General features: G+C 51.5%; 2 protein-coding genes across 4 annotated transcripts; one reads left to right on the top strand and one right to left on the bottom strand.

Moving 5' to 3' along the window:
• Positions 1–1,073: 1,073 nt before the first annotated feature.
• On the bottom strand, positions 1,074–8,365 carry LOC138811674 (exosome complex component RRP46). Of its 2 annotated transcripts, XM_069999378.1 has the most exons (6): positions 8,170–8,365; positions 6,605–6,718; positions 6,017–6,138; positions 4,290–4,430; positions 3,026–3,115; positions 1,074–1,395 (listed from the first exon to the last, which is right to left on the bottom strand). In XM_069999378.1, exons 1-6 carry the CDS (start codon positions 8,297–8,299, stop codon positions 1,303–1,305), a joined length of 690 nt encoding a protein of 229 aa, XP_069855479.1. In that variant the 5' UTR covers positions 8,300–8,365; the 3' UTR covers positions 1,074–1,302. The 2 variants fall into 2 exon arrangements, with proteins under 2 accessions (XP_069855479.1, XP_069855481.1); XM_069999380.1 differs by lacking the exon at positions 6,605–6,718.
• Positions 8,366–8,799: 434 nt separating this feature from the next.
• Positions 8,800–26,272, top strand: LOC138812772 (2-oxoisovalerate dehydrogenase subunit alpha, mitochondrial). 2 transcript variants are annotated; one of them, XM_070000934.1, is made up of 9 exons: positions 8,800–8,935; positions 20,419–20,598; positions 20,695–20,781; positions 22,764–22,872; positions 23,785–23,946; positions 24,420–24,626; positions 24,855–24,996; positions 25,131–25,302; positions 25,801–26,272. In XM_070000934.1, exons 1-9 carry the CDS (start codon positions 8,828–8,830, stop codon positions 25,969–25,971), a joined length of 1,338 nt encoding a protein of 445 aa, XP_069857035.1. In that variant the 5' UTR covers positions 8,800–8,827; the 3' UTR covers positions 25,972–26,272. The 2 variants fall into 2 exon arrangements, with proteins under 2 accessions (XP_069857035.1, XP_069857043.1); XM_070000942.1 differs by lacking the exon at positions 8,800–8,935 and adding an exon at positions 10,020–10,195.
• Positions 26,273–26,300: the final 28 nt, after the last annotated feature.

Genomic DNA, 26,300 nt, shown 5'->3' with positions numbered 1-26,300 from the left:
CCCTCCCTCCCTCAATGCTCCACCTTGTCACCCATTTCCTCCCTCTCTGACCCTGGCTTATTTCACTCCAGCCTCTGACTGCCTGGTTGGTACCCGACCCCAGAACTCCTCACCAATTCGGTTTACTCTCACCGAGCTGACTCACAAAGTGTTGTTCCCTGCTATTTTTCTTTTTTACTTTGTGCTGGTCCTAAGGCTTGAACTCAGGGCCTGGGCACTGTCCCTAAGCTTTTTGTGTACAAGGTTAGTACTCTACCACCAGAGCCACACCTCTACTTTGTTTTGTGGTAGTTCATTGGAGACAAGTATCACAGACTTCCCTGCTGGAGCTGGCTTTGAACCATGATCCTCAGATCTCAACCTCCTGCATAGGATTATAGGTATGAGCTACCAGCACACAGCTATTTTTTTTTCTTTCTTTCTTTTTTTTTTTTTTTTTTTTTTTTTGCGGTCGTTGGGCTGGAACTCTGGGCCTGGGCGCTGTCCCTCAGCTCTTCAGCTCAAGGCCAGTACTCTACCACTTGAGCCACAGCACCACTTCCTATTTTCTGAGTAGTTTACTGGAGATAAGAATTTTATCGACTCTCCTGCCCAGGCTGGCTTTGAGCCTTGATCCTCAGTTCTCAGCCTCCTGAGTAGCTAGGATTGTAGGTGTGAGCTACCATATCCTGCTAGCCATTTTTCTTTTCTTTTCTTTTTTTTTTTGGTCGGTTGTGGGGCCTGAACTCTGGGCCTGGGTGTTGTCCCTCAGCTCTTCAGCTCAAGGCTAGCGCTCTATCACTTGAGCCACACTCTATCACTTGAGCCACAGCACCACTTCCAGCTTTTTCTGCTTATGTGGTGCTGAGGAATAGAACCCAGGGCCTCATGCATGCAAGGCAAGCGCTCTACCACTGAGCCACCTTCCCAGCCCTCTTTTTCCTTTTTCTTTTTTTCTGTCACCTTACTCACTGCTCCGGGAACACAGGACTTGGGGGTCACTTGGCTGCCATGATTTCAGCACTCAGCAGGGAGGCCTGAGGAGTAGGTGTTGAGCAGACATGTGTGGGAATGAGTGGATACTGACTCATTCATCCAAACTGGACAAGCTCCCTTTAATGTTACCCTTGTTTGTGTGTGTAAGAGAGAGCGGGAGGATCTGGGCCAGAGGCCCAGGACTGTCAGGTGCCAAGGCTGGACACAGCCCCTGCAGGCTACAGGACAGATGCCACATGGACATCCAGATGGGGAGCCAAGGCTGGGCGCTGGTGGGCTTCCGGCGGGAGGTGCGGCTGGCAGGTGGCGGGGACGCCATGCCCCAGCTCAGCTCTTGGAGTAGCGCCTCTGCAGTGACTCCCGGTAGAAGCGGAAAACATGCTGGGAGGCCGCCTGCGCAGCGGCCAGGCACTGCTGGAGCTAGAAAGGAGAAGCCAGTCAGTGCCAGGGCCTGGCCCTGAGCCCCAAGTCCACAGGACCCTTCCCCTCTCCTCCTCACCTAAAGCAAGGAAAGCAGTGAGGGGAGTTTCTCAAGTGCATTCACCTTTATTTTCCTACTTTGTTTTTGGTGGTGGTGGGGGGGAAGGGTTAATAGATACTGAATTGGGCAAGCACACTACTGTATTAGAGTTTGAACTCAGGGTCTGGGTGTTGTCTCTGAGCTTTTTCACTCAAGGCTGGTGCTCTACCACTTTGAGCCTCAGCTCTACTTCCACTCCTTTAGTGGCTAATTTGAGGTTAGCGTCTCATGAGCCAGACTGGTTCTGAACCACGATTCTCAGATCTCATCCTCCCCAATTGCTGGGATTACAGATATAAGCCACTAGCACCAGGCTTAATTCTAATGTTAAGACTTAGTCTTGCTACCTTTGCCTGGACTGGCCTGGAACTCTCGATCCTCCTGCCTCTACCTGAGTAGCTGGGATTACAGGCACGTACCACCATACCCACCTTCTTGTCCCCCTGTACTCTCTAAGGTCTTTCATGGGATATATACATACATACATACATATATACATGTATATGTATGTCTATGTATATATATGTATATGTATGTGTGTGTGTGTGTGTGTGTGTGTGTATATTTCTGCAGCAGATTCTGTCAGTAACAGAATCAGCATTCCAATACCTCAGACATGACCATGATCCATTTGATCCACAGAATCTTTGGGTTCACAGAATTGGACAGCCCCTGGGATTTAGCAGCATGAGTCCTTGTACCCCATGGAATTTTAAGACTCTAAGTCTTTATCACCACGAATTCTTGGACTCACAGGTAGGTCAGCCTGGACATGGTGCTCTTGGAGATCATCTGCCCCTGCCTCCAACTGTGCTGCTCCTCCTTTTCCTATCTTACAACCTAGGCTTTACCCCATAGTTTCCACAGGTTTCCATGATTACAAAGTTTAGAAATTCCCTTAAAAAAAAAAAAAAAAAAAGACATAGGGCTGGAAATGTGGCTTAGCAGTAGAGTGCTTGCCTAGCTTGCATGAAATCCTGGGTTCGACTCCTCAGTACCACATAAACAGAAAAAGCCAGAAGTAATGCTGTGGCTCCTCAAGGATAGTGTCCCAGCCCTGAGTTCAAGCCCCAGGACTGGCAAAAACAATAACAACAACAAAAAAACCACACACACACACACATAAATACATCTATTGACGGGAATACAAGAAAGCAAGTACTAGCCAGGCACCAGTGGCCCACACCTATAATCCTAGCTACTCAGGAGCCTGAGATCTAAGGATCGCAGTTCAAAGCCAGCCCAGTCAGACTCTTATCTCTAATAAACCACTCAGAAAAGTCCAGAAGTGGCACTGTGGCTCAAGTGGTAAGTGCCAGCCTTAAGCACAAAGGAGCTCAGGGACAAAGCCCAGGCCCTGAGTTCCAGCCTTAGGACCAAAAAACAAAACAAAACCTGAAAAACAAAGCCAAGCAAATACTCATTTCTCAAATGTCCCAGCCTGCAAGCAGAGTTGAGAGAAGGCATTGTGTCAGGGTGAAAGAAGGTTCCAGAAGATTCCAGGTTATCCTCCCAACCCCATGCTGGTACCTCAGAATTGGAGTAGAACCCCTTGGTGGTGGACATCAACAGCTTCTGTTCTACACTGTCGAGGGCAAAGGTCAGGACGGCCCGGGCTTCCTAGGAATGAAAAAGGGGAGTAGAGGACCTGGGACTCTGAGTTAAAATCTCAGCCGGTGTCCAGCCAGTGACTCTAGATGCTTGGCCTCATGGCCCAAGGCCTCTCTTCCCCACGGCCAAGTGCTCATGTGTTTGTCTCCATGCTACCTTTCTCCAGGTAACAGCTCTCCACTTTCCCTTAATCTGACCTCAGTCTTCATGTCCTACAGAGGGAAGCCACAGTGCTTGGTCAACTGCTTTGCTGCCTTTCTACCTCTTGTCTACCCTCTTCCAGGCTGGGTACCACAGGGGCTACAAGCCATAAAACTACATTTCCCAGACTCCTTTGCCATTCAGAGCTACTAGCAATCTCTTGGGCCCTCAGGAACAACAGAAGTATCTTGCTCCTTGCTTTGACAGTGGCAGATACTCTATCATGATAGAATACAAGGAAAGTTCTGGACTGTGGCACAAGACGGGGCATGTCATCTTCCACACATCTCAAACCCAACTGCACCAATTACCTCCAACAGCACGGAGCAGGAGCTACTGGGCCTAGGAGAGGCTTTCAATCTTTGCGTTACATCCCTTCCACTGAAAATACCTTTAGTGGTGTTTATTTCCCTGACCATGAAAGTACTGGGCAGAAAACTCCCAAGAGTCCTTAGGACACTGTGAATTTGAGGAGTGCCTTCTTCTTCTCTTCCCTTTGGCCTTTTACGTCTCTTAAGAGAGAAGCATGGAGGGGCTGGGACTGTGGCTTAGTGGTAGAGTGCTTGCCTGGCATGCTTGAAGCCCTGGGTTCGATTCCTCAGCACCACATAAACAGAAAAAACTGGAAGCAGTGCTGTGGCTCAAGCGGTAGAGCGCTCGCCTTGAGCTGAAAGGCTGAGGGACAGCGCCCAGGCCCAAAGTTCAAGCCCCAGGACTGACAAAAAGAAAAAAAAAGAAAAGGATAGAAGCATGGAGATGACAGGAGCAGGAAAGATGCTGGCTAGAGAGAAAATGAAGCAAAGGGAGCCCAACCTCTGTTCTTTGTGTTTGGTAATAAAAGCCACTACTTCCCTTGTCTGCTTTTGCAAGTGAGTATTCAGCACCTGAAGCTGAAAGGAAATCTGATGAACAGAGCAGAGCCTGCCAACTGGGGATGAGGTGTGTGAGCCAAGGGACTGAGAAGCAAGGCCTTCACACCTACCTTTTCTTGCTTGTCTGTGGGGTCCAGCGTGATGGTCCCATCAGAGTCCAAGGCACAGGTGATGCCGCAGAAAAGAGCTTTCATGGGCACACCTGCATCCACCAGTGCCATGCAGGCAGCATTCAGGCAACAGGCCAGGAGCTGAGCACCGCGGGGAGTGGTTAAGAAGAGCATCTATTGTAGGGCTGGTCAGCAGAATACAGCCATTCCTACCTTCCCCTGCCGATGCCTGTGGCAGACACCACTAATCGATGGCAGAAAGGCAGTTTGGCAGGATGGATAAGGGATTCCACAATCGACTAGCCACAGTTCTGTACCCAGCCCTGTCTTCTTACAGGTGGGTGACTAAGTGACTATCTCCGAGTCTGGATCTTGTCTGCTACACATGATAGTGATTGCAAGGACCAAACAGCTACAGTCAAACAGGGGCAGAAAGGGGAAGGGATCTCTTAAGGTCACTGGCAAAGCCAGCGGGAGAAGCCAAGACCTTTCAGGGGGCTCAGAGGCCTAGAATCTGTCACCTGACTCTGCCTTTGTTCCCAGCTTCATTCTTCCAGCCTAGCAGAGTGGACAATGAGTTCCAGCTCTGCCCTTGACCCTGGTCACTTCCTCTGGGCTTAAGTTCCTGTCCCTATAAATGGAATTACAACAGGTCCACCCATCCCAATACACAGCCAAGTACCAGAGACACCCTCTAGAAAGGCTCATGGCTGGTTCTGGCCCAAACAGACATACTGGAAACACACACATCTTTCCAGGCGGATCTCTTGACCCAGCTGTTCAAGTTGTCTCCAGTGCTTAGAGCACAAAAACCTGATGAAATATAAATCTAGAATCATTGGCACAGGCTCTGGGTTCAAGTCCTGTCTTTACTGCTTTCTGGCTGTGTGCCCTTGGACAAGCACTTCTCTTGGGGCCTCAGTTTCCTCACCTGTAAACAGGAATCCTTTAAGCCTAGAATCAGATAGCTAGGGGAGTGGAGAGCAAGTCTGACAGCCATATACTCATTTACCCACTGTAGTTGTTTGGCTACAGAATACCCCTTACTTAAGCATAGCCGTGTGTGTGTGTGTGTGTGTGTGTGTGTGTGTGTGTGTGTGTGTGTGTGTGTGTGTGTGTGTGTGTGTGTGTGTGTGTGTGTGTGTGTGTGTGTGTGTGTGTGTGTGTGTGTGTGTGTGTGTGTGTGTGTGTGTGTGTGTGTGTGTGTGTGTGTACTCTGGGCCTGGGTGCTATCCCCTGGACTTTCCTGCCCGGGCTTTCTTTGAACTGTGATCCTCAGAGCTCAGCTTTCTGAGTAGCTAGGATTACAGATGTGAGCCACCAGTGCGTGGCTTTCTCTACCTTTTTTTTATAGAATGATTCCCCTCATTGGAACCACAATAATTCCTGCTCCCTAGGGGGAGGCAGAGTATGGGCCAGGTGTCTGGTGCCTCTCCACATCCCTTAGTACTGTCTGCCACAGGCTAAAAGCCAACAAACTACATTTCCCAGACTCCTTTGCTACCACGTTCCTTAGGGATCTCAGCTTTTGAGGATTATATGAGTAAATGTGAGAAGTCCTCAGAACAGGGCCTGGCCACCAGGAATCCACTCAAGCTGAGTTTGCTGCCTGGCATGTTAAGTCACTGGAGGTTCCTGACTAGCAGTGTTTCCAGAGTTACCAGAAGGGAAGCCATCAGGGAGGTTCTGGAACACTTCCTGGAGGAAGGTGGCTGGGGAAAGGATACAGAGCCAGCATCACTGACAACCTGCAAGACGACAGTGATGGAGGTACGGGGGTGCAGGGCCCCCAGGACTGCTGCCTCGCATGTGTTCCTGATCATCCGCTCCCGGCTCTTCTCAGCCACACCTGGAGAAATCAAGGAGAGGTTGGTGGGCTCTTTTTTTCTACTTGGCTCCCCTTCTTCCTTTCACCCCATCCTCTGGATTAAGGTCTTCTGAAAAGGGCTTAAAAAACCGCCTGGGAGGGCAGACTGAGCTTGACAAAGCGTCTACCCTACCCCTGCTATAGCCAGCCTGTGCTGAGCAGGTACAGACCCCTGAGGGAGACCCACGTCTGGTGCTAATGCCCACATCTACCCCCACCCCTGGGCCCATGTCATAGGGGAATGAGGGAGATGATGGAGCTGAAAGAGGTAGAAAAATAAGTGAATTGAAAGGAGGAGAGATGAATGCAGGAAGGAAGAAGAGAAACTGAGGAACAGGCAGAGAGCTAGAAAAAGGGTAGCAATGAAGAGTGGGCCTAGCAAACAGTGAGGCACTAAGCAAGGTCCCAACACACTGAACCTTTAGGGGGCTCAGCTTGGCCCAGTTACCAGGCAGCCCGATCTTTGGCCTCAGGATCACTTCGAGGGTGGCCTTGTTAAAGATCTCCTTGTTCACCTTCACCTCTGCTGGCCCGTACACACCTGCCAGAACTGAGGTATCTCCTGGGGGGACAGTGGGGCAGGACTTAGTCATACCACCCTGGCTTCCAGAGCCTAATGGTCAGCAAGTAACAGAATGGGCTTAAGAGATGGAGTCCCAGGCAGGCACCAGTGGCTCAGGTCTATAATCTTAGCTAATCAGGAGGCTGAGATCTGAGGATCTCGATTCAAAGCCAGCCTGGGCAAGAAAGTCCATGAGACTCTTATCTAGTTTACTACTCAGAAAACCAGAAGTGATGCTGTGACTCTTGGACAGCACCCATGGCCCATGCCTGTAATCCTAGTTACTCAGGCTTTTTCTGTGTATGTGGAAACGAACCTAGGGCTTCATGCATGCTAGGCAAGCACTCTACCACTAAGCCACATTCCCAGCCAAGCTGTGAAACTCTTATCTCCAATAAACCACCAGAAAACCAGAAGTGGCGCTGTGGTTCAAGTGGTAGAGCACTAGCCTTGAGCCTTGAGCTGAGCTCAAGCCCGCAGGTCAAACTCCATGACTGACAAAAAAATAAAAATAAGAATAAAGTAAATAAAGTAAATTACTCAAATGTTGGGATGGGGGGAAGGGAGCTATCTGTCACCCAAAGTGTAGACATCAACTTCAATTTCAAGGGTTTAATTGGGTAAAATATCTGCCACAGTCTAGGCAATAATTATAATTGGGCTGGTGGTGGTTACTGTGTACAAGGGTATTTATGCAAATGATTAGGTTTGCCTCAATTGGAGACCTATGGATGCAAGGTTGGGAAGCAGAAGAAAAGCTAGTCAAGGAAAATGTCTCAACTGGTGGAAGTTCTCCTATATAGGAGTAGTCATTCAAACTGTATTATGTGAGTTGCTATTCACTGGCAAAAAAGTTCCTCCTATTGTCTGGTACTGCAGTCCCTCCTGCTGTTGGAAATTTACTCTCTCTCCCCTGAACCCCCTTTTCCCTGGGAAAGAGGGAACAAAACATGGGAACAAAAATGTGAAATCAGAAATCAGAACAAAATTATTGATAAAGGGCAAAAACCTCATTGTCCCCTTCTCCAACCTTGCTAAAAAGCCAAAGCACATCCCTCCCTCACTGAAGTTTGTTTGCCAAGCAAAAAGCAGGAAAAAAAGTTTAAACTCAGCCATGCTGGCTTGCTGGTGGCTGAGTGCTGGGCGACCTGAGCCACGCCTCCAGCCTGGCTTTTCTGATGATGAATCTGGAGATGAAGTCTCCTGGACTTTTCTGGCCTAGACTGGCCTGGATCTCAGCCTCCTAGAAACTAGGATTACAGGCGTGAGCTATCAGCACCCAGCTGGAATATTCGTGCTTTGGGAGATGGTCTGCCCCTCTTTCATCCTGAGAGGTATTTACTGGGGTGAAGATTCTAGTCTTCGCGGGTGGGAGGGGAGGGCCGTGTACAATGAAGTAGCTGCAAGTACCCCCCACTTCTTCTCTGGAGAGAATGTACGTGCGTCCTTACCTTGGAGAAAAGAAGCTGAGCCATCAGGCCGGGAGAGCAAGTTCTGTTCGCAAGCAAAGTGCCTCAGGCTGCAGCTGGGGACCTTGGGACCCGATTCCGTTCCACGGTCGGAATGCGGGGGCCCTTCCATGGCTAAACACAGCCCACGTGCGGGCGGCGGAGCTCGCCGCTTCCTCCCCGCCCCGCGCGCGTGCGCACCAAGCCTGCCTCCCTAGTGCGCACGCGCCCGTCTCGGGGGAGAAAGGTGGGGCCCGAATTGTACTGGTACCCGCACGTGGCTCAGCGTTTACCAACAATGTGGCTCCGCCCCACCCACGCCCCCTAATCCTGGCAAGGCTATTGGTCAATACAGGGGAATGGGCGTGTCTGGAGAAAGGCTCCTCCTACCCAAGGACCCCAGGTCCTAATCCCCTACGGCTCTGCTCAGGTTGTCCTTTACATTGCCTATTTGATGAGAAACGACAATGAAACGATCAGAGCAATCGGGAGGGATGGATATATTATTTTCACCACATATCTATACATTCTGGCTTCCTTGTGAGAGGAGACGCGCGTTTACTCGACAGAGTAGTGCCACTATTGGAGTCAGGCTTCGGAAGGGTCAGCTCCCCGTCTAACCTAGGCGAGGGGCGGATCGCGGGGGAAGTTGTCAGCCAAGATGGCGGTAGCGTTCTCGGCGGCTCGGATGTGGAGGCGAAGCCGAGGCCTGGGCCCGGCTGCCCTCCTGTTGCTGAGACGGCCTGGGACTCGGGGGGTGACTACATCGGTGAGTACTGGGGTCCTCTGGGCGGAGGTTCCCTAAGAAGGGATAGGCTGTCTTTTGGTTGTTTCTGAGTGTGGGGTCCCGGCAGGGTCGTCACGGGAAGAACTTTTTCCTTCTTCCTTCAGTCATGGGGCCTGCACTCTGGGCCTGGGCGCTGTCCCTCAGCTCTTCAGCTCAAGGCTAGTGCTCTACCACTTGAGCCACAGCGCCACTTCCGGCTTTTGTGCTTATGTGGTGCTGAGGAATCGAACCCAGGGCCTCAGGCATGCAAGGCAAGCGCTCTACCACTGAGCCAGCTTCCCAGCTCCGGGAAGAACTTTTTTTTTTGTGCCATTTCTGAGGCTTGAAGTCAGGGCCTGGACGCTATCCCTGAGGGTTTTTTTGCTTGTCTTATTCAGGCTGGTGCGAGAGTCTCAGGAACTTTTCTTCCCTAGCTGGCTTCGAACTGAGATCCTCAGATCTCAGCCTCCTGAGTAGCTAGGACTTATAGGCATAGACACCAGCGCCCTGCTAACGGGAAAACTTTATTTTATTTTTAAGATAGCCTTACAATGACTATGTAGCCCAGGCTGCCCTGGAACTGATCTTTCTCGCTTCAGTCTTCCATGATTTCGGATTGACAGATGTGCTGCCACCATGCCTGACTAAGGCATGGTGAGTAAAGACCCCTCCTGGAAGAGAGAAAGGAGAGGTGAGGTCCCCATCGTTTACTTTTGCAGGGCTTTGTATGCCTTTGCCCCTTGGCCCACATTCGAATGTTAAGATGAATTGGGTTTCTTAAAACCTATTTAATTCCCGGTGGAAAAAAAAATTAGGAACCTTTTGTGTTGCAAAAATTTTGCAGAGGAGATGATCAATATGTATTTTCTGAATTTATGAAGGGAGGAAAAAAAAGTGGGAGTTTCAGATAGGGCTTGTTGGCCATATTGCTTCAAAACACTTGAGAATCCAGATGCCCAGATGCCCGTGGCTCACACCTGTAATCCTAGCTATCGGGGAGGCTGAGATTGGAGGATTGAGATTGGAAGCCAACCTATGCAGGAAAGCCCATAAGACTCTTATCTCTAGTGAACCACCAAAAAGCCAGAAGTGGAGCTGTGACTCAAGTAGAAGACCGCCAACCTTGAGTGAAAAAGCCAAACAAGAGCACAAGGCCCTGAGTTCAAGCCCCAGTACTGACTTGAGAAAGAAATCTAGTTGGAAGCCCCTGACTGAAGGAAGAGAGGCAGTGGGCTGTAGAATGGCTTTGAATCAAAATTTCAGGTAAGATAGGAGTGGTGAAATAGTTAGGTTCTGGAGCTAGACCAAGTGAGTTGCTCTGCCAGTTTCCAGTTCTGTAATCCCAAACACATCTCTGGGTCTAATTTCCTCTCTGTAAAATGCTCATATATGTTGGGGCAATATACATATATATATATATATATATGTATAATGTGTTATAGAAACTGTAATGTGTTATAGATACTAAAATATGGTATATATTAGCTATATACCTAATATAGAATACTTACTGTTAGGTATATATTGTTTATTATATCCGTAACAAAGTGGGCCTGGCACATGATAAAGGCAATAGGAAATTTGACTACTGGCAACTGTTAGTGAGAGTGGGGAAGAAGGTTGACACTTACCTTTGGAGAGCAAAGAAGGTGAACTTGGGAGTAGAGTGTGAGCTAGATTGGCATTTCACTGGTGAAGGTTCTCAAGATCTCTTGAAGTTATGTCTGACCCTCTCCCCACTTCATAAGGCAAGGAAGATGGGACCTGTAGGAAGAGCTTGTGGTTAGCAGGAGGAACAGGGAGGAAGTGAAGAGGATAGGCCAGGCATGAGGGCATGAGGAGTGGGTACCTAGGAAGGGAGTTGTGGGAACCAGGTACATGCAGAGAGTTGTGAGAGCAGGGTGGGGGCAGGGCAGTCGCCTGCTTGTAGGCTATTCAATGGCTCCCCCCCCCCCCCCCCCCCCCCGCACTAGTCAGATGCTATACAGCTGATCTTAGTATCTGGCAGTCATTGGCTATACAGGCAGACCTAGAGGTGAGCAGTAGTATGTGACAGGCTGAAGAAAGCTCATTTGTAGCTGATTAAATCTGTTTTCCTCCTGGTTTATGCTCCCTGTTGCTTTCCCTCATCTCCTCTATTCATTTTTTGAGGGGTTAGGTGATTGGCTTAAGGCTAATGCTCTATCACTTCAGTGACAGCACCACTTCTGGCTTTTTCTGAGTAGTTTATTGGAGATAAGATTCTCACAGGGACTTCTCTGCCCAGGCTGGCTTTGAACCTTGATCCTCAGATCTCAGCCTCCTGAGTAGCTAGGATTACAGGCATGAGCCACCAGCTCACCATTCCCTTTCTCTCTTCTTCATTTTCTCTCAGTTGTTCTAATTTTTTTGTTGTTGGGCGTGGTGGTTCTGGTACTTGAACTCTGGGACAGGGTGCTGTCCTGACCTCTTCAGCTCAAGGCAAACACTTGAGCCACTGCACCTACTTGCTTTCTGGTGGTTAATTGGAGATAAGAATCTCAAGGACTTTCCTGCCTGAGCTGGCCAGCTGGCTTTGAACTATGACCCTCAGATCTCAGCCTCCTGAGTAGCTAGGATTACAGGCATTAGCCACCAGTGCCCAGCCTTTTTATGTTTATGTGGTACTGAGGAATCGAACCCAGGGCTTCATGCTTGCAAGGCAAGCACTCTACCACTAAGCCAATTTCCCAACCCCTAAAATTTTTTTTTTTTTTTTTAAGTCCGGTCGTGGGGCCTGAACTCTGGGCCTGGGAGCTGTCCCTCAGCTCTTTAGCTCAAGGCTAGCGCTCTACCATTTGAGCCACAGCGCCACTTCCAGCTTTTTTCTTTTTGCTTATGTGGTGCTGAGGAATCGAACCCAGGGCCTCAGGCATGCAAGGCAAGCCCTCTACCACTGAGCCACCTTCCCAGTCCCCCCTAAAAATTTTTTTTTGGGGTCCGGTCATGGGGCCAGAACTGGGCCCGGAAGCTGTCCCTCAGCTCTTCAGCTCAAGGCTAGCGCTCTACCACTTGAGCCACAGCACCACTTCCGGCTTTTTTCTTTTTGCTTATGTGGTGCTGAGGAATCAAACCCAGGGCCTCATGCATGCAAGGAAGTGCTCTACCACTGAGCCACCTTCCCAACCCTCCTAAAATATTTTTTAAAATTGTATTTTTTAAGGAAGTTCTGGGTTTTGAACTCAGAGCCTTACCTCCCTAGGCCATGTCTCTGGCCTTGTTTTTGTCTATGCTTTTTGCTTGGACTGAATCTTGCTACCTCTAGGTATTTCTACAGCTAGAATTACAGGAGTGAGCCCTGAGCCTGACTGTCTAAATTTTTGTTGTTGTTGTTGGTCATGGGGCTTGAACTCAGAGCTCAGACTCTGGGCACTGTCCCTAAACTTCTTTTGCTCAAGGCTAGCACGCTACTGCTTGAGCCACAGTGCTACTTCTGGGTTTTTCTGTTTATGTGGTATTGAGGAATTGAATCCAGGGCTTCATGCATGGTAGGTGAGCACTCTACCACTAAGCTACATTGCCAGTCCTCCCTACATTTTTTTTTTTGTGCCAGTCCTGGGGCTTAAACTCAGGGCCTGGGCTCTGTCCTTAAACTTCTTTTGCTCAAGGCAAGCACTCTACCACTTGAGCCACAGTGCCACTTCTGGGTTTCTCTGTGTACGTGGTACTGAAGAATCGAACCCAGGGCTTTATGAATGCTAGATAAGCACTACTAAGCCACATTCCTAGCCCCCTCCCTACTTTTTTGAGTGGAAGAAAGGGACAGAAGTAGTAGTCAAAACATGGGGCTGGGAAGGTGGCTCAGTGGTAGAGTGCTTGTCTTGCATGCATGAAGCCCTGGGTTCAATTTCTCAGCACCACATAAGCAGAAAAAGCCGGAAGTGGTGCTGTAGCTCAAGTGGTCGAGCACTAGCCTTGAGCTGAAGAGCTGAGGGACAGCGCCCAGGCCCAGAGTTCAGGCCCATGACTGACCAAAAAAAAAAAAGAAAAAGAAAAAAAGAAGTAGTAGTCAAAACAGATTTTAGACCAGAACTGTCCACTAGACCTTTCTGTGATCTTGAGAATGGTTTATATTTATGCTGTCCAGTTGAGTAGCCACCAGCCACACATAGCTACTAAACATTTCTTTGTGTGTGTGTGCCAATCTGGGTCTTGAACTCAGGGCCTGAGTGCTGTCCCTGAGCCACTTTGTGCTCCAGGCTAATATTCTACCACTTGAGCCACAGTGCCACTTTTGGCTTTTTTGAGTAGTTTCTTAGAGATAAGAGTCACTTTTCTGCTCAGACTGGCTTCAAACCCTGATCCTCAGATCTCAGCCTCCTGAGTAGCTAGGATTACAGGCATGAGCCACTAGCACCCAGCCTACTAAACATTTTAAATGTGACTAACAACTGAAGAAATAAAGTTGTATTTGTTTTTATGTGTGCTGGTATAAAGATTTGAACTCAGGGCCTCTTGTTCTCACTAGGGCTTGGCACTCTACCATTTGTGCTTCAAGTTCCTTGTTGTTTGTTTATGTGTGTGTCAATCCTGGGGCTTGTACTCAGGGCCTGGGTGCTGTCCTTGACCTTTCTTGCTGAAGCCTTAAGAGTATGGTACCACTTGAGCCACAACTCCACTTCCAGCTTTTTGGTGGTTAATTGGAGATAAGAATCTCATTGACTTTTCTGCTTGGCCTGGCTTTAAATTGTGATCCTCAGATAATCAGCTTCCTGTGTAGCTAGGAGTATAGGCATGAGCCACCAGCACCTGGCTTCCCAGATGTTTTGAGAACTCAGGGCAAAGAGGAGAAAGGAAACCCATGAGTCAATTTGTAGCTATTACTCCAGGGCCAGGTCATACCTAGCCAAACATTCACCTCTGTGACTCCGGCTTCTGTGAGTGGAGCCCTTAACCTGCTGGAAGTCAGGGGGCAGTCAGGGCTCATCATTAGCTACGTTCTTTCTGCAGCCTAGCTGTTTTTTGGGGGGACCTCTCTGGGGGCTACAGCATCCTGTGCAGTATCTTCAGCTGTAGGAGCCAGCACTGTGGGGTGAGTGGAGGTGCTCATTACTGATAATTCTGACTTGGGCTGGAAATGTGGCTTAGTGGTAGAGTGCTTGCCTAGCATGGTTCGACTCCCCAGTACCATATAAGCAGAAAAAGCCAGAAGTGGCGCTGTGGCTCAAGTGGTAGAGTGCTGAGCAAAAGCAGCTCAGGGAGTGCCCAGGCCCTGAGTTCAATCTCCAGGACTGGCAAAAAAAGAAAAAAATTCTGACTTTTGGAGACCAGTTCCCTCACGGCTTAAGGCCTTAAGAAGTCTGTCTTGGTTTTGCACATCATGAAGCACTCTTTGATATACAATGCCAACTCACATTCATTATTACATTAGTTTTGCCCCAGTACCAGCAAAATTTAAAAATAATCTGCAAATTGACTTTGTGATTCTATAACACAAGTATTCCAGTGAGGAAGTCAGTTTTATAAAGAGAGGAAAGGCTGAAGAATGTAGATGTAAGAATCAATGAACAAGCCGGGCGCTGGTGGTTCACACCTATAATCCTAGCTACTCAGGAGGCTGAGATCTGAGGATCGCAGTTCAAAGCCAGCCCGGGTAGGAGAGACTGTGAGACTCCTATCTCCAATAAACCATCAGAAAACCGGAAGTGGCGCTGTAGCTCAAGTGGTAGAGCTGAACAGCTGAGGGACAGCACCCAGGCCCAGAGTTCAAGCCCCACGACCAACAAAAAAAAAAAAGAATCAATGAATAGAATGATCCATTCAAAGTTAACTTTCCTAGCTAGTGGGAGGTTGAGAATGGGAGGATTGTGGTTTAAGGCCAGAGAGGATCTCACTCCACTAGCCCAGACTAGCCTCAGACTCAAGATCCTTCGGCCTTAGGCTTTCTGAGTGCTGGGATGATAGGTGAGCACTGCCACATTTGGCTTTCATTGCTTTACATTTTAAATAAAATTTAATTTCAATTAAATTTTGAAACAAAAGTTCTTGATATATAATCCAAGCTGGCCTAGAATTCACAATCCTCCCTCAGCTTCCTGATTGCCTGGATTATAGGTGTGCACCACAACCGTGGCCAGCTTCTGCAGATCATTAAGCATGTGCTCTGAACCCCTTGTGTGTGTTATCCTAGGATAATATGCACGATCCTCAGAGGTCAGTCTCACAAGTAACTAGGATTATAGGCTCGGGCCACAAGTGCCCCGCCCTGTTTTTTTCTTTTTTAACAAAAGTATGAGGACAATCAGAGAGGAAGTATTTGCTGAACCCTGCAGTGAGCTCAGACATTGGAGTCCAGGTCAGGCTGACTCCAGAGTCAGGGTAACCCTCTCATTCCTTCCTTGATTAATTGACTATCAGGCACTTGTGTGTGTCATCCTGGATGCCAGGAGGTAACATGTGGGAGACGGGCCCAACACAAAGAACCTTGTAGGCTGATGTACCAGTCCTGTGGCAGGCACTTGCAGTGGAGAGCGAGTTGCTGTGATCGGCCGGCTGCTTCCTCCTCGCTCTGGGAGGGCACATCTGCCCCGGTGGCACCAGGCCTGAACCTGCCCTGCTTTGGGGAGTGTAATTTCCTCCCTACCACAAATGCACTTAATCCTGCCCATGTGCCCACCCCTGTGTCTGTGCCCCCTCACTGGAACCTGGCAGCTGGCTGCAGCAGTGAAGGGGAGGGAGGGGACATTAGAGATCCAGCTATGCAGACCCCAGTCTGCTTTAGCTCGAGGAGGAAGCCACACTGCACTGCTGGGGCTTGAAGTCAGAGCCTCAGGCTTTTGTCCTGCCACATGAATCACTCTCCTCTCCCAGAACTTTTTGCTGTCATCATCAATCATCATCATCATCATCATCATCATCATCATCATCATCATCATCATCATCATCATCATCATTGTGCTCGTGCTAGGGCTTGAACTCAAGGCCTAAATGCTGTGCCTTAGCTTTTTCACTCAAGGCTGGCACTATACCACTTGAGCCACAGCTCTACTTTCACCTTTTTTTGGTAGTTAATTAGGTATAAGAGTCTCACAGACTTTCCTGCCCAGACTGGCTTTGAACTGTGATCCTTGAATCTCAGCCTCCTGAATAGCTAAGATTATATTTATAAGCCACAGGCATCTGGCTGCTGCTGTGTGTGTGTGTGTGCGCGCGCGCGCGCGCGCGCGCGTGTGCGTGTGCGTGCGTACGTGTGCGAGCATGTGCACTCGCATGCACACATGCCAGTCCTGGGGCTTGAACTCAAGGCCTGAGCTTCTTTTGCTCTAGACTAGCACTCTACCACTTGAGCCACAGCACCACTTCTGGCTTTTTCTGTTTATGGGGTACTGAGGAATTGACTCCAGGGCTTCATGCATGCTAGCAAGCACTCTATCACTAAGCCACATTCCCAGCCCATCTGGATGTTCTTTATTTTTTTTTTGTTTATTTTTGTGCTAGTACTGGGGCTTGAACTCAAAAGTCTATTTAGGTTTTTTTTGTTTGTTTGTTTTTTGTTTTGTTTTTTGCGAGTCCTGGGGCTTGAACTCAGGGCCATGGCACTGTCCCTGAGCTTCATTTTGCTGAAGGCCACTTTGCTCTACCACTTGAGCCACAGTACCACTGCCTGTTTTCTGGTGGTTAATTGGAAATAAGAGTCTCATAGACTTTCCTTCCAGGGCTGGCTTTGAACCATGATCCTCAGATCTCAGCCTCCTGAGTAGCTAGGATGACATGCATGAGCCACTGGCACCGAGCCCTATTTTATTTATTTACTTTTTTTTAGATAACATTTTCTTGTTTTTTGCCCAGGATCTGCCTTGGACTGTGGTCCTCCTACCTGAATCTCAAGCATCGCTGAGATTACAGATGTATGTGCTACATGCAGCTTGTTTTCTGAAATGATGTCTCATTAACTTTGTTGTTGTTGTACCATTGGCTTTGAACTTTACTCCTGCCATCTCTGACTCTCAAGTAGCTCAAATGACAGACAAGTGCCCCTGTGCCCAGCCAAAGCTTGGGTTTGGGGGCCTGAATCAGCCCTGCCCGGTTGGAAGGTGTGATATAGATTCCACCCCTCCCACCCAACCCCTCACCCACAAAGGTTGAGGCCTGGTGTCAGCCATTTTTGTATTTCCCTGGCTCTCATTTTCCTCTCCACGATGGCAAGTCATCCTAATGCCCTGAGAACGCGGGCGGGATATGCAAAGCACAGCCTGGCACCCATCTCATTGGTCCTGCTAAAGCGGTATCCTTTCTCTGATTGTAACAGCCAAAGTTCTCCATGCTGCTCGGTGACCAGGCAGTCAGGAGGCTGAGTGATGGAGAAAGAGCTTCATTAGCACTAAAACAGCCTTGCTGGCTATCAGGCTGTCTCTTCCTTCGGTGCTTCTCCCTTCTGACCTAGGGGAGAGTCATTTCCTCCAGCTTTCCAGGGTTCATATCAGGGAGGTATGTGGGTCCCAGATAGGTGGGTGCCTCCGTGGTCCAGTGTTTTGAAAAATAGCCTCTTTTGGAATGTGGGCTGTGGCCATCTTATCTCATGTAGGTGAACCAGCAGGAGTTGCAGTGCAGTGGGCGGAACAATCAGAGTGTCTGTGGTGATTCAAGTGACTTGTGTCTGGTTTTTGTTGTAGACATCGTTTCTGGCAAGCCCCCAGGTCTCTTGTCTCTTGGGACTTGGGCTGTTTGCAGGGAGGTTTGTGCATTCCTAGTTGGCTTAATTGTGCAGTAAATCTGTAAAAGAGATCAGCAGAAGCCAGGTCATCATCGATACTCAGGAAGCTGAACTCTGAGGATCATGGTTTGAAACCAGTCTGTGAGGCTCTTAGCTCCAGTGAACCACCAAAAAGAAGTGGAGCTGTGGCTCAAGTAATAGAGTGCTGTCTTTGAGTACAAAAGCTCAGGGACGGGCTGGGAAGGTGGCTCAGTGGCAGAGCGCTTGCCTTGTATGCCTGAGGCCCTGGGTTCGATTCCTCAGCACCACATAAGCAAAAAGAAAAAAGCCGGAAGTGGCGCTGTGGCTCAAGTGGTAGAGCCCTAGCCTTGAGCTGAAGAGCTGAGGGACAGCGCCCAGGCCCAGAGTTCAGGCCCCATGACCGGACCAAAAAAAAAAAAAAAAGCTCAGGGACAATGCTCAGGCCCTGAGTTCAAGCCCCACAATTGGCAAAAAAAAAAAAAAAAAAAAAAAATCAGAGACCGAGAAACCCCTGGGCATCAGGGCTCCATGGGGTGGGGGAGAGAGCATGGTACCTTTTCATGACCTGGTGAGGCGTGGTGCACCACAAGACTCCTCCCCACTGCACACACTGGTCCCCACTTCTTCACTCCTTGGCCTTTGCATATAATGTTCCCCCTTGCCCAGAATGTTCCTCCTGGGCTGCTTGTGTCCTGTGTGGCCCAGCTTCCAAATCACCTCCTCAGAAAAGCCTTCTCGGCCTCTCCTGTGGGAGGGCTGGAATCCCCACCTCTTTGCACGCCCAGCCCCTGCTCTCCTCCCTGAAACCTTGCACAGGGCTAGGAACAGAGCAGGGGCTCAAATATTTGTTGAGTAGGCTGGTGGATCTTACTGCAGGAGCCAGAGCTGGCGGAGAGGGGTCAGAAGCTTATGGAAGGGTTCGCCAGGCTGTGGGAAAGGAGGTCTCTGGAGAACAGGGGAAGGGAGGGGAGGAAAGGGAGAGGAGAGAAAGAGGCAGGGACAAGAGAGTGGAGGTATGGTAGAATTCCCAGCCAGCATCTTTTCTGCATTGACTCTATGTCTTCCAGACCCTGATCCTATGTCTTGCAGACATTCTGCTGAATATTTTACATACACAGTCTTTACACCATAATATTTTCACCAAGTGATCTCCATTTTGAAGGCAGGGAACACATGAAAAAAGATTTAAACCCAGGCAGTCTGGCTCTTAAGAGCTGGAAGCCTTATTTGAGCATAGTAGTACACTCTTGTAATCCCAGCCCTTGGGACACTGAGGAGGAAAATCTTAAATTCAAGACTAGCCTGCACTGGGGCACTGGTGGCTCATACCTATAATTCTAGCAAACGGGGGAGGATTGCAGTTTGAAGCCAGCCCAAGTGGGAAAGTCCATAAGACTCTTTTGTCGTCATTCTTGTCGTTGGTCATGGGGCTTGATCTCTGGGCCTGGGTACTGTCCCTCAGCTCTTCAGCTCAAGGTGAGTGCTCTACTGCTTGAGCCACAGTGCTACTTCTGGTTTTCTAGTGGTTTATTGGAGATAAGAGTCTCAGAGTCTTTCCTGCCCAGGCTGGCTTTAAAAGGTGAGCCTCAGACCTCAGCCTCCTGAGTAGCTAGGATTACAGGAGTGAGCCACCAATGCCCAGCTTCCATGAGACTCTTATCTCCAGTGAATCAGAAAACTGGAAGTGGAGCTGTGGCCCAAAGTGGTAGAGTGCTAGCCTTGAGAAACAGAGATCAGGGATAGTATCTAGGACATAAGTTCAAGCCCCATGACTGACCAAAAAAAAAAAAAAAAAAAAGACTAGGCTAGGCCAACTTGTATCAAAAACAGAAAAAAAATAAACAAAAAAAGATCTAAGTTTGGGGCTGGGAAGGTGGCTCAGTGGTAGAGCGCTTGCCTTGCATGCATGAGGCCCTGGGTTCGATTCCTCAGCACCACATAAGCAAAAAGAAAAAAGCCGGAAGTGGCGCTGTGGCTCAAGTGGTGGAGCACTAGCCTTGAGCTGAAGAGCTGAGGGACAGTACCCAGGCCCAGAGTTCAGGCCCCACGACCGGACCTAAAAAAAACAAAAGAGCTAAGTTCTCTTCTGGGTGGTCTCCTTAGTGTGTGGTATTGGGGTCAGTAGGGAAACTGGGTGGGAATGAGTGCCAGCCTTAGAAGTGGGAGATGGAGAAGTATTTATGGCCAGCCTGGGGAGATCATGGATGTCACAATGAAGAGTATAGGCCTGTGGACTCTCTTTAAGAGCTCTATGTGGGGTATGTATTTTTGTTTGTTCTTCATGATGCTGGGGCTTACAGCCAGGGCCCAGGCTTGCAGAGTGAGTGCTCTGCTGTTTCTAGCTGTTACTGTTTGTGTTCTGATCTTACAGATAAGGAAACTGAGACACACACTGTAGTAACTTGCCAAAGGTGTCACCCTATGAATGTGTTAAAGGCCCCGTGTGTTGGCAAATGCCTGTAATCCCAGCAGCTCGTGAAGTGGAGGCAGCAGTATTGCAGTTTAACCTTAGCCCAGGCAACAAGCTCCACTAATAAAAAGTTGGGTGTAGGGGTTCACACCTATCATCTCAGCTATATAGGAAATATAATAGGATCATAGTCCAGGCCCACTTGAAGAAAATCAGGAAAGCAAAAAGGACTGGGGGTTTGGTTCAAGTGCCCTGGTAAGAGCAAGGCCCTGAGTTCAAACCCCAGCATGTACGCGAGCGCACCCCCCCCCCCAGAGTCCAGGCCACCAGGGCTGAGTGATGTGGAGCCTGCTACTGCTCCTAACACTGGCCCCTTTCCCCCAGCACCCCTGCAGGCAGCAGCAGCAGTTCTCATCCCTGGATGACAAGCCCCAGTTTCCGGGGGCCTCTGCCGAGTTCGTAGACAAACTGGACTTCATCCAGCCCAACGTCATCTCCGGAATCCCCATCTACCGCGTCATGGACCGCCAGGGCCAAATCATCAACCCCAGCGAGGACCCCCATGTGAGGCTGCTCCCTGCTCCGCCCCCCCACTCCCAAGCCCCTTGCCCACATCCCCGCTCGTCCTGACTTCCCCTGTCTGCCTGTGCGTCTTCACAGCTGCCCCAGGAGGAGGTACTCAAGTTCTACAGGAGCATGACGCTGCTCAACACCATGGACCGAATCCTTTATGAGTCCCAGCGGCAGGTGTGTGTGTGCGCGCACGCGTGCACGCACGCGTGTATGCCCATGCACTCTAGCACGCACATGCTTGGGGTCGTGTGCATGCACATGTGCGACCAGAGGGCCCCTCCTGGGAGTAGGAGGATGGAGATCCTCTGGCCATGGGGATTTTGAGGCTCTAGAAGAAAAATAGGGTGGGGGGTTGTCCAGCCCAAGGACAGAAGGATGGACTTAGTCACTAAAAACGCATACTGTGTGCCTAGCTCGGCACCCTGTGTTAGGAGAGGGCAGAGGGACAAGGCCCAGGCCCAGGCCCAGGCCGGCCGCAGTCTTCTGGATTTCAGCCTCCTGAGTAGGATTACAGGTGAGAGCTGCTAGTTCTTGGTCCTTTTCTTTCTGCATGTGTTGGCCACCTTGGTTTTGTTTATTTTGAAAATGTTTTCATACTGATACTAAAACTTGAACTCAGGACATAGGCACTGTCCCTTAGCTTTCTTGTTCAAGGCTGGTGCTCTACTACTTGAGCCACACCTGCATTTCTGGCCCTTTTTTTGGCGGGGGGGGGGGGGATTAATTTCTGCCTAGGCTGGCTTTCATCCTTGATCCTCACATCTCAGCCTCCTGAATAGTTAGGATGACAGACAGGTATAAGCCAGTGGCACGCGGCTTAGAAGAAAGCGCCGGTGGCTCACACCTGTCATCCCAGCTACACAGGAGGCTGAGGATAGAGATTCAAAGCCAGCCTGGACAAAAAAAGTCCCCTGAGACTTTTTTTTTTTTTTTTTGGGTCCGGTCGTGGGGCCTGAACTCTGGGCCTGGGCGCTGTCCCTTAGCTCTTCAGCTCAAGGCTAGCACTCTACCACTTGAGCCAGTGCCACTTCCGGCTTTTTTCTTTTTGCTTATGTGGTGCTGAGGAATGGAACCCAGGGCCTCAGGCATGCAAGGCAAGCGCTCTACCACGGAGCCACCTTCCCAGCCCTCCCCTGAGACTCTTATCGCCAATGAATCACTCAAAAACCTGAAGTGGTGCTGTGGCTCAACGTGGTAGAGCACTAGCCTTTAACAAAAGAGCTCAGGGACAGTGTCCAGGCCCCAAGTTCAACCCCCATAACCAACAAAAAAAAAGCAAGAAAGCACTTGTTCAGCAGCTGCAAAACCAGGCCCACACATGTAGCATGTGGAGGAGAGCACATGCCAGGGGTTCTGCAGCTCTGAGCCAGACTTCTTGGAGCCCTGGACCTAGTTGGCATCTCTCTTCAGTGCTTCACAGCAGGCTCATGCTTGCAGACTTGCCTTCCCCGTGTCCTCCTGTGGTCTAGGTCTCAGAGACAGGCCCCTTCCGCAACCTGGGACCCTGCATTTTATCTTTCCCACCTTCCCCTGGCCTCCCTGTTCTCCCTTCAGTCTCCACTTCCAGGTGCTGCCTTAGAAGTATTCAGTGGTTTAGCAGCCCTGCCAGGCACCCAGCCTCTGCCTCTGCTTTACCCTTTTGGTGTGTTAGTACACACCTGGGCATGTTGCCTCATGCTCACAGAATGGCTGCCACAGGTTGAACATCATGGCTCTGCGCAAGGTAGAAGGAGGTGGAGACAGAGATGGTGCCAGCAGAGGCTTCTTCTGCTGTCCAGAAGGCAAAGGCAGACTTCCTCTGCAGCCTCTGGCTAATACTGACCCACGTCGGGCTGCCACGAAGACCAAGAGCACCAGTGTCTTCGGCAGGCCTTGGGAGCTGGCCGGGCACCTGGGTGGTCCCCTCCATCACCACTAACAGCTTTTGAAGGCTCACCCCTCTGCCCCTCCCTGGCTGCCAGGCCACCGCCTCCTCTCCTGGCTCCCTGCCACCACCTGCTGAGAGACTTGGGAAATACAAGGGTGACCTCACTGCCCCTCTGAGAGCCATCAGCAGCAGGGAGGCGGCTGGATTAGGGCGTGCTGTCAGTGGGCAGGGTCACACAGTTCTGTTTCTGCCCAGTGTAACCTCCACGTCCGGGTCTTGCCACCCCCAGGGCCGGATCTCCTTCTACATGACCAACTACGGCGAGGAGGGGACCCATGTGGGGAGTGCCGCTGCCCTGGACAGCACCGACCTGGTGTTTGGCCAGTACCGGGAGGCAGGTACTCAGCCCTGGGGTTCCCTCGGGGGCCTACACATCCTCCCCACAAGTGCTCTCCCATGGACGTCCACGAAGCCAGAGGAGGCGTGGGCCACCCCTCTCCTCCCCTCCCCTGAAAGCCAGGGAGGGAAGGGACCGTGTCTCAGCTGGGCGTGTGGCGTGTGCAGTCCACCCAGTGCAGTGTCCTGAGTGGAGGCTGGGGTGAAGCTAAACGCCCACAATTGGAGGCAGGACACCGAGCCAGCGACGCAGGCGCAGCTCAGGGCCTCTTAGTCAGGAGCTGTGCCTTTTATGGCAGCTGGGCGTCCACCAGGGCTTTTGTTTGCAGAAAGGCCTTTACTGCTGGACTCGGGTGGACAGGTGTGAATTAGTGGCTGTACTGGCAGGAACCATATTACTTGGAACTCTTTAAAAAGTTTCTTGTGGCTGGGCGGGAGAGAGGGAGGGAGGGCGAGTCTTGGACTAGGGTGTGGCTCAGTGGTGAGGCCCTTACCTAGCATGCCTGGGGCCCTGCATTTCATATCTTGTACCATCAACAGAACAAAAAAGGCGGATTTCTGCCACCTCTTCACAAACTGGACTGTCTAGTCTGATCCTTAGAACAGGCCCAGGCTTTCTAGAAGGCCTACTCACTGAGTCCTGTCTATGGCACCTGCTGATTTTCTGGGAACCTTTCACTTTGTCCACCTTTTACAGTTGTTGCTATCATTGTGTATTTGAGACCAAGGCTGGCCTGGATCTTACGATCCTCCTACTTCAGCCTCCTGAGTGCTGGGATTACAGGCATCCGCCACCATACCCCTTTCTGTGTCCACACTGGGAATCAGGCACTTTGGGGAGCAAGAGGCTGGCCCTGGGTAACCCACAGATTGGGTGTGTACTTCCACCCCCTCACAGCTGCCTCTTGTCCTAGGTGTGCTGATGTACCGCGAGTACCCCCTGGAACTCTTCATGGCCCAGTGCTACGGCAACATGAGCGACCCCGGCAAGGGGCGCCAGATGCCCGTGCACTATGGCTGCAAGGAGCGCCACTTTGTCACTATATCCTCTCCACTGGCCACGCAGATCCCTCAAGGTCCTGACCTGCCACACACCCCTCACCATGGGCCCAGCCTTCAGAGCTTGGCCCAGGCTCTGGGAGGCTGTGTCCCCCTGGGGCTAGCGTGACCCCACCCTGGGATTCCTAGACTCTGGTCCCCTTCCCCTCACTGTCCTTGATCATAAGGTAAAAGCCATTATGAGCCCTTGTCTGCACTACAAAGAGCAGACGGGAAGTCAGAGGGGAGGGGCAGGTGGGGAGCAGTGGGCCTTGTCACCTGTAGAGTCCCCAGAGCTCAGCCTAGGTCCCCTCACCACCGTCTCTAGAAAGGGGGCCACTCAGGGTACCAGACCTGCACAGGGATTGGAACCCCTCACTGGCCCCTTTTGGTGTTGGGTGGGCCCTCCCAGAGTGACCACCTGAGCGAAGCACTGGGGGGGGGGTGCGGGTTGCGGCAGCAGTGGGCTGTGGTTGGGGTCTCAGCTCACAGCCCTCTTCTTCCCGGGCAGCTGTGGGAGCGGCCTATGCGGCCAAGCGGGCCAACGCCAACCAGGTGGTCATCTGTTACTTTGGAGAGGGGGCGGCCAGCGAGGGCGATGCCCACGCCGGCTTCAACTTCGCCGCCACCCTCGAGTGCCCCATCATCTTCTTCTGCCGGAACAACGGCTACGCCATCTCCACACCCACCTCCGAGCAGTACCGGGGGGATGGCATCGGTAAGGGCCCCGCCCCCCCCAGCACCCCATTCCTACCTTGCTCTCTTCCCGTGATACCTGGCACCAGGGAAGGCACAGGAGTTGGTGAGGGAGCCTGTCTGGCTCTCTTCCCTCCTTTTCTCCCTCCTTCTGCCTTCCTGCCCCCCTCTTTGCTTGGGGGCCCTCCCGTCCCCCCCATTTTCCTCATCTGAGCCCTGGACCCGACGGACCTTCCTCCTGTCCCCACAGCGGCACGAGGCCCCGGCTACGGCATCATGTCCATCCGCGTGGACGGCAACGATGTGTTCGCCGTGTACAATGCCACCAAAGAGGCCCGGCGACGAGCTGTGGCCGAGAACCAGCCCTTCCTCATCGAGGCCATGACCTACAGGTGCCTGCCTTCCTCCCGCTCCCCCTCCCCAACCCCCCGTCGCTGTCCCCAAAACATGGCCATCACCCTGTGACATCTGTGGCCTGCCTCCCCGCTCTGGGAGACCCCCTCCTGACCCGGCCCCTCTGTGGCAGGATCGGCCACCACAGTACAAGTGACGACAGTTCGGCGTACCGCTCCGTGGACGAGGTGAACTACTGGGACAAGCAGGACCACCCCATCTCCAGGCTGAGGCACCATCTGCTCAGCCGTGGCTGGTGGGACGAGGAGCAGGAGCGGGCCTGGCGGAAGCAGTCGCGCAAGAAGGTGAGCGCCAGCCTCCGGGCACCCGGGCACGATGCTGTCCATCCTGAGTGTGGACAGTGCAGCCAGCCATGTCCTCACAGTCCCTTCATCTTTGAGGAGGGCCCTGGGGCACCCACTTGAGAAGTGGGAGAATTGGGTCCACGTGTGGTGAGACTCCCCCACCCAGAGGCCAGCAGATGCCCACCTCAGCTGAGATTGGAGCCGGGGTGGCACTCCCATGGTGAGGGCAGGCCTGGGGTCAGGCAAGGGCCCTGCGTCCTGGCCACACCCCGAGGACATCACCCTAGATACGTCCCTTCCATCCTGTGCCCCTGAGCCCACCACTGAGAGACTACAGATCCCTGCACTAGTACAGTGCCAGGCTCCTGCCAAGCCGGCCTGCAAGGATCTGCCTGGTGCCTGCTGGGGATGGGGCGTGGTGGTTGTCCCCTGGCTAAGGTCCCTTAGGGAGGCCAGGCCGTGGGGAACCGCAGCCTCCCACCCTCTCATGTCCCCCAGGTGATGGAGGCCTTCGAGCAGGCAGAGCGGAAGCTGAAGCCCAACCCCAACCTGCTCTTCTCCGACGTGTACCAGGAGATGCCCGCCAGGCTCCGCAAGCAGCAGGAGGCCCTGGCCCGGCACCTGCAGGCCTATGGGGAGCACTACCCACTGGACCACTTTGACAAGTGAGGCCTCCTGTGCACAGTGGGGAGGGCTGGCCAGCCCCCCCCCCAACGGACTCAGTGGGGAGGCCCCCAGCCAGCCAGACACCGCCTCTGCAACCTGTCTCATCCCTGCTCTTCCAGGCTGTGCCACTTGGGGGCAGTGTTTGCAGCGGTTCCTAGGCTAGCCTGTTACAGTGCCTTCCCCAGGGGCCGGGCCAGGGCCTTGGCCCGGAAGCCCCTGTTTATCAGGGCTGGCCTCGGGCACAGCTCTGGAGCTTGCCTGGTGAGAGCTGGTCAGCAGACTGAATAAACTGATGACAGTTGGTTCTCTGCCTGCTCTGGTCCCTGCTTTCC

The sequence above is a fragment of the Dipodomys merriami genome, unplaced genomic scaffold (genome assembly GCF_024711535.1).
Source record: "Dipodomys merriami isolate MVZ:Mamm:240054 unplaced genomic scaffold, mDipMer1.0.p SCAF_106, whole genome shotgun sequence".
Taxonomy (NCBI): domain Eukaryota; kingdom Metazoa; phylum Chordata; class Mammalia; order Rodentia; family Heteromyidae; genus Dipodomys; species Dipodomys merriami.
The sequence above is the reverse complement of the archived record's forward strand: the minus strand, read 5'-3'. Positions and strand labels throughout refer to the sequence as shown.